The sequence below is a fragment of the Piliocolobus tephrosceles genome, chromosome 3 (assembly GCF_002776525.5).
Source record: "Piliocolobus tephrosceles isolate RC106 chromosome 3, ASM277652v3, whole genome shotgun sequence".
Lineage (NCBI taxonomy): Eukaryota > Metazoa > Chordata > Mammalia > Primates > Cercopithecidae > Piliocolobus > Piliocolobus tephrosceles.
This window is the reverse complement of record NC_045436.1, coordinates 144,236,675-144,244,177: the sequence shown is the minus strand read 5'-3', so window position 1 is coordinate 144,244,177 and position 7,503 is coordinate 144,236,675. Positions and strand designations below refer to the sequence as shown.

General features: G+C 42.8%; 1 protein-coding gene across 1 annotated transcript; it reads left to right on the top strand.

The window, feature by feature from the left end:
- Positions 1-2,111: 2,111 nt before the first annotated feature.
- DCAF4L1 (DDB1 and CUL4 associated factor 4 like 1) lies at positions 2,112-7,128 on the top strand. The gene has a single exon (XM_023224684.1). It carries the CDS (start codon positions 2,439-2,441, stop codon positions 3,627-3,629), a length of 1,191 nt encoding a protein of 396 aa, XP_023080452.1. The 5' UTR covers positions 2,112-2,438; the 3' UTR covers positions 3,630-7,128.
- Positions 7,129-7,503: the final 375 nt, after the last annotated feature.

Here is a 7,503-nt window from a genome sequence, read left to right as displayed (position 1 = left end):
TATGTAGTTCTTATAATTTTCATTCCTTCATTCACTTACCTATATCCTAAGTCCCACGTACTATATTATACACTAGACAGTAAGGATAGAAAGATGGATAAGAAACAATCCTTGTCTAAAAATGTCCATAGTATACTAGCATAGACAAAGACATGTAATCAGTATGATTGAGAATCTCACCTCAAGAGGCATAAGCATGAAAGTCTCATCATTTCTACACTTGGTATTTTGTCAGATTTCATTGCTTCTAAGTATCAGCCTCCTTAGTTATTAAAACTTTCATTCTAGGTATTGAGATTAGGTCCTATTCATTTAAAATATTAGTCTCATATTTATTTCAAAAACTTCTTCCGTGCCTTCCAGAGCAGACTAGACCTGTAGTTCCAATTCTCTTTACATGCAACCCTCTTTTCCATGTGTCTGCTCTTCCAATGGTGGGATCAGGAGGCTTAAGAAAGAAAACAGGCAATGCCTTAAATGTCTGACTGCCGCCATGTTGCTATGTGCTTTCTATAGGTCATTGTTAGTGAGAATGCATGGGGTTCCTAACAGCCCCACTGATAACTCAGTATCAAGCAGTCCTCTATGCTTTGATAGCCCTTTGCAAGACTTCCGGCATCTGTCAGCTGATTCCCATTTGGCAGTGGTGAAACACATTCTTCTGATACATAGAAATCCCTTGTCCCATGTTATTCCATGGCAAGTGTGTTGGCCTCAATCTCATGTGCTCTCTGAGATCCCAGCTCTGGGGCCTGTAGATTCCGACAGGATCCATAGTCCAGATATCACCGGATTTCTCTGTAGTTCCTACCAACTCTCCCCAATCCTCCAAAATTCCTGGAAATTCATAGCGTAGGGGCAGTCAGCAAGCTTTGTGGCAGAGGAAACATCCAGATGGGGACTGGAGCCATCAGTCTCCTCTTGGAAGACACCCCAAAACTTTACTAGTATCATGTAATAGGTACAAATGTCCTGAACAGAACACGAAAGATACCATTAATGAAACAAATTGACAGTTTGGACAAATTCATAATTTATTTACTTATTTTTCTTTCTTTTTGAGACAGGGTCTTATTCTGTCTCCTGGCTTCGCTGGAGTGCAGTGGGGTGATCACTGCAGCCTCAACCTTCTGGGCTCAGGTGATTTTCCCTCCCAGCCTCCTAGGCTCAAGTGATTTTCCTTCCCATCTCCTGAATAGCTGGGTCTACAGGTGTGCACCATGCCCTGCTAATTTTTGTATATTTATTTATTTATTGAGACAGAGTCTCGCTCTGTTGCCCAGGCTGGAATGCAGTGGCGCAATCTCGGCTCACTGCAAGCTCCGCCTCCTGGGTTCACGCCATTCTCCTGCCTCAGCCTCCCGAGTAGTTGGGACTACAGACGCCCGCCACCAGTCCCCCCTAATTTTTTGTATTTTTAGTGGAGACGGGTTTCACCGTGTTAGCCAGGATGGTCTTGGTCTCCTGACCTCCTGATCCACCTGCCTCGGCCTCCCAAAGTGCTGGGATTACAGGCGTGAGCCACTGCGCCCGTCCTAATTTTTGTACTTTTTCAGAGACAAAGTTTCACCATGCTGCCCAGTCTGGTCTCTAACTGTATTTTAAAAATACAGGCGGCCGGGCGCGGTGGCTCAGCCTGTAATCCCAGCACTTTAGGAGGCTGAGGCGAGCGGATCACGAGGTCAGGAGATTAAGACCATCCTACCTAATATGGTGAAACCCCGTCTCTACTAAAAATACAAACACATTAACCAGGCATGGTGGCGGGCACCTGTAGTCCCAGCCACTCGGGAGGCTGAGGCAGGAGAATGGCGTGAATGCGGGAGGCGGAACTTGCAGTGAGCCGAGATCGCGCCACTGTACTCCAGCCTGGGTGACACAGCGAGACTCCATCTTAAAATAAAAAATAAAAAATTAAGAAATACAGGCAGGGCGCGGTGGGCTCATGCTTGTAATCCCAGCACTTTGGGAGGCTGAGGCAGACAGGCTGCTCGAGCTCGAGTTCCAGACCAGCATCGGTAACACAGGGAGACCCCATCTTTACAAAAAAATTAGCCAGGCATGGTGTCTTGAGCCCATAGTCCCAGCTACGTAGGGCAGAAGGAGGAGAATCACTTGAGCCCAGGAGTTCCAGGCTGCAGTGAGTCGTGGTGGGGCCACTGGACTCCAGCCTGGATGAAAGAGCAAGACCCTGTCTCAAAAAGAGAAAGGAAAAAATTTAACATCAAGAACTTTCATCAAGACGCCACCGAGAGAATACGATAACCCACAGAGTAGGAAAAGAGATTTGAAATACACATCTGCAATAAAGGACTTGCTCGCAGAATACGGAGGATAAAAATTAGCAACACTTCCGTTCGCGCCTGGACGGAACTTCCTGTCACGGCGACGAACATCCTGCAGAATTTCCTGTCACGAGCAACAGCCCGCAGGAAGAAATGGAGGCTGAAAGGCTGCGACTCCTCGAGGAAGAGGCCAAGCAGAAAAAGGTAGCCAGAATGGGATTTAATGCATCTTCCATGCTCCGAAAAAGCCAGCTAGGTTTCCTCAACGTCACCAGTTACTCGCGTTTAGCCAACGAGCTGCGTGTGAGCTGCATGGAGAGGAAAAAGATCCAGATTCGGAGCTTGGATCCCTCCTCTTTGGCGACCGACCGATTTAACTTTATTCTGGCGAGTACCAACAGCGACCAGCTCTTCGTAGTGAACCAGGTTGAAGTCGAAGGCTCCAAGTACGGCATTATCAGCCTGCGAACTCTGAAGATCCCTTCATTCCACGTGTACGTGCTCAGAAACCTCTACGTCCCCAACCGGAAGGTGAAGTCCCTGTGCTGGGCCTCGCTGAACCAGTTGGACTCTCACATTCTGCTGTGCTTCGAGGGAATTACAGATGCTCCAAGCTGTGCGGTGCTGCTTCCAGCGTCGCGATTCTTAAGTGTTCACACAAGAGTAAACCAGCCTGGCGTGCTCTGCAGTTTCCAGATCCCTGAGGCCTGGTCCTGTGCCTGGTCCCTCAACACCCGGGCATATCACTGCTTTAGTGCAGGCTTGTCTCAGCAGGTCCTGTTGACCAACGTGACGACGGGACACCAGCAGTCATTTGGTGCCAGCAGTGATGTCTTGGCCCAGCAGTTTGCTAGTACGGCTCCTTTGCTGTTTAATGGCTGCCGCTCCGGGGAGATCTTTGCCATTGATCTGCGTTGTAGAAATCGAGGCAAGGGGTGCAGGGCCACTCGCCTGTTCCATGACTCTGCAGTGACCTCTGTGCAAATCCTCCAAGAAGAGCAATGCCTGATGGCGTCAGACATGACCGGAAAGATCAAGCTGTGGGATCTGAGGGCCACTAAATGTATAAGGCAGTACGAAGGTCACGTGAATGAGTCCGCCTATCTGCCCCTGCATGTGCACGAGGAAGAGGGAATCGTGGTGGCAGTGGGCCAGGACTGCTACACGAGAATCTGGAGCCTCCATGATGCCCACCTGCTCAGAACCATCCCTTCCCCGTACTCTGCCTCCGAGGACGACATTCCCAGCGTGGCCTTCGCTTCTCGGCTTGGGGGCAACCGGGGAGCAGCACCAGGGCTGCTCATGGCTGTCCGGCAGGACCTTTATTGTTTCCCCTTCAGCTAAATCTGCAGGTTGCAGCGCGGCCGAATGTGGATTTGACTTAAGGAAGTTAAGAGTATGTTATTACCGTTTCTGTGAGAGCATTTTAAGAGACGTGATATATATAGATCCCATCCATCCGGCTGCCAGGGGTAAGGTGTTAAGAGTTTTATGTGGAGACTTTTCCGTAAAGTTATTTCAGTTAAACTGTGGACTTAACTTGAAAGTCCTTTTCATAAAAGATACCTATTTCTTCTTGTTGAATGCCTTAGAACAGTTAACCACCTCCCCCACCCTTTTTTTTTTAATCAGACTTTTCTAAGGACTGAAGATTGGCAAAAACTAAAATAAATTAAAGCAGCTTCTTTCACTAGTAACCCTTTAGAGAAGCATAATGATGGTACTGGTAAGACTGGCTAGTCATACAGGGTCCCATGCATCTGTGCTTGAGGAAGCCAGTGGGAGTGGAGACAAGGGAGAGGTAATTTCTTGGAGTCTCTACAGAAATATTTAAGGCTGCAGTTTGGAATCATTAAATTTCTCAAACTCAATAGCAGATCCCTTAAGATTCTCCTTTTATTATTATCCATAGGCATTGGAAGGAAAGAGGGATCTTCTTAAATACGAGAAGTTTTAAACAGTCCTTACTGTGCTTTTGTTGAGGTACCTTTCAGAATGTAAGGTGCAGCAGCTCCGGTTTCTATTATGGTGACTTGAAGTTCAGATTCAAGGAATTGGCTTTGACTTTTTGTAATCTAGGAGCAGCAGTTTGTGAGAGGTTTATTTAAAATGTTAAAGAGCCTGTTTTTCTACCAAGGAAGGAAGAAAAAAACATGTAATAATGTTAGTTGCTACTTCTTAATAGCCAAAGCCTGGAAATGATCTGAATTTCCAAAATGCTAAAATTCGTGCTATAATCATACAATTGGATACTGCATAATAATAGAAAATAAGGCACACTTGCTATGTGAAACAGTATGGACCAATCTCAACATGGTGATTAACATGGTGATTGAAATTAGGTAGAAATGAGTACAAACTGTATGGTTCAATTCTAAAGTTCAAAAGCAGTAAAAACTTGTCTATGGTGATTAACGGTAGAATAGTAGGTACCTCTGTAGAAAGAAAGGATTTTTTTTTTTTTTTCTTTTTAGGATGCTTGAGAGTGACATGGGGAAGCTTTAGGAATGCTGAGTTTTCTTTATCTTGACACTTGATAAATACGTAATTCATATAGCTATATGCTTCACATTTTTATAGTTTACTGTATATATGTTATTCTTCAAAAAAATAAAAATAAGAAAGCAATTAGGACACTATTGTAGTTAGTCAGGCAAGGGACAGTGATGCCTTGGACCTGCATGTGAGAAGTAGAAATGATCAGAAATGATTGCATTGGAAGGTAGTATTATTGGTAAGACTTGCTGATGAGAGTAAACTAGAAAGTGAAAGAATAAAGTATGGCAGCAATTTTTTTTGTTTTTGTTTTTTTTGGAGACGGAGTCTCGTTCTGTCGCCCAGGCTGGAGTGCAGTGGTGCGATTTCGGCTCACTGCAAGCTCTGAGGATGGCAGGTTTTTTTGTTAACTTTAGAACTGGTAGATGATGGTGTTGTTTACTAACCTAGGGAGGATGAGGAGAAAAAAACTTTAGGTGAAGGGAATGATGCTGAGTTTTAGACATCTACTAAACCTCCAATTGGAGATACAAAGTATTCTGTAGATCTGTGGTCATGTCACGGCTGGTATTACAAATTTGGTGACTTCAATACATAGAATTAAAGTAGATGGGATAGATGTGGTTTATATGACCTAGATGAGGTTAATAATGTAATTACATATTGATAGAAGATGAGTAGATCAATACAGAAGATATGGAGAGTATGGTTAGGCACAGATTTTTGGAATCCTTTCAGTCAGTTTTTGGTACTAACTTGATATGTGACACGAGAAATTGTGTAAGCTTTACTTCTTGTTGTTTCTTCAGTGTAAAATGTCTTAGACAATAAAACTAAATGATAAAGTAGATACAGGGTTAAAGTATATATACGTTGTCCCTTTTACATTGTAAGCATTCAAAATAAAACAAAAAAATTAGTGAAACAAAGACATTGTAATTATTCAGTAAGAACTAGCTGCAGGTATATATATATACACACACATACATATGTCTGATAGTGATATGTCATTTCTTTGGCAATTGACAAAAAATGACTACATAACTTGATAAACTGTTTATCCTCATTTGCAAAGAAAACAAATGCAGAAAAATAAAGAAATCAGTACAAAAAGCACAGATACCTAAAAGAAAGGTAGGCAATAGTCTTGAATAGGAGAAAAAGAGGAGATCCAAATGGCTAATATACATTTGAAAAGGCATCCAACTTCATTTATTGTCAAGGAAATGCAAATTAAAATAATAGTGCCACACCACTTTCACTATAATGGTTAAAATAAAATAGATCAGGTGGAGTGACATTGGGAGTTAAAGAGAAGCAAATGTTGGTGCAGTTGTGAGCAAATAGAACTTTCATATACTATTGAGAGTGTATACTGGTACAAGCACTTGGAAAAGTTAGTAATTGCTAAAGCTAGGAGTTTGCATACTCTATGACCCAGTAATTTCAGTCCTAGGAATATATTCATCAGAAATGCATACCTGTGTCCACCATAATTTGTTAATAGCCCCAACTGGAAACTACCCAAATGTTCATTAATAGTAGAATGGATAAATCGTGGGATATTAACACAATGGAATCCTTTTTGCAGTAAGAATGAACATAGCAGTATGGACAAATCCCACAAACATAATGTTGAAATAAAGATGCCAAACACAAAAGAGCACATATTGTACAATTAATGCACATAAAGTCCCTAAACAGACAAAATTAATCTATGTTCTTAGAAGCAGGATTAATGGTATACTTGCAGGGTAGGAGAGTAGTGACCAGAAGAGGATTCTAGGAAGCTAGCAATGCTGGTGTCATGCCAGACCCCTGGTGACTCCAGTAGGAATGGCACTGTGTCCGAGAGGCCAAAGAAGATGTGTAGACAGCGAACAAGACTTGGGTTTATTGGGGGAACTTATATATAGGGATGGTCCAGTGGTAGTAGGCTGAACGGAAGAACCACTACTGTTTGTAAAAAGCATGCAGTTTATATAGCATTTTCGTTTAGCACACTCCACCTAGCAACCTCCATTTAACCCAAAGCAAAGGACCTTGATCCCCTGTATTGCCTGTGTTGTAAGGGATGCGCTGGGGGTTCAGATGTCCTGCATAGATAAGGAGTGAAACTCAGGGTTAGTCACTCCTGATTTGTTAATTTGTGATTCTGAGCACACACTCATTTTAGATCACAGGGTCATTCTCAGAGTATGGTTGTTACTGCTGTCAGGTGCATCTGCTGTATAGTGGGGTAGTGGCTACACAGTTTTTGTTCACTAGTGATAATTCTTACAGCTGTGCCTTTATGTGTTTTCTTCTGTGTATTATACTTCAATAAAAAGTTAAATTTTAAAAAACCTAGTAAGACTTTCTCTTGCTGCCTCCACCTGTGGCTTTGGGGAAGGAATTGACTCTTCACAAATGTTACCCTCTCTAAAAGTGTTACATCTCCATGCTCTGTCTCAGCTTAATTCCTCTCAAGGATAAAGGTTACCAAACAGTCTCTTGTTTCCAGGAGTATTTAATAACTCAATTATTCCAGCTGTAATCTGAATCTTGTTCACTACCCTCTGAGGAAAAGGTGTGTGTGCATGTGTGTATATGTAATTTCTTCTTCACCACACCAGGTAAATTGCAGGAGCTTTTACTGGAGAAGCTAAGAAGTGTTGAATGAGAGCTACGATCCAGGAATACAGTTATCATTGGAGAAATCATTCTCCTTTTCTTGGATGAA

What these genes read in the sequence shown, in the direction of transcription:
- DCAF4L1 (XM_023224684.1), top strand. Translation starts at nt 2,439, where the DNA reads ATGGAGGCTGAAAGGCTGCGACTCCTCGAGGAAGAGGCCAAGCAGAAA.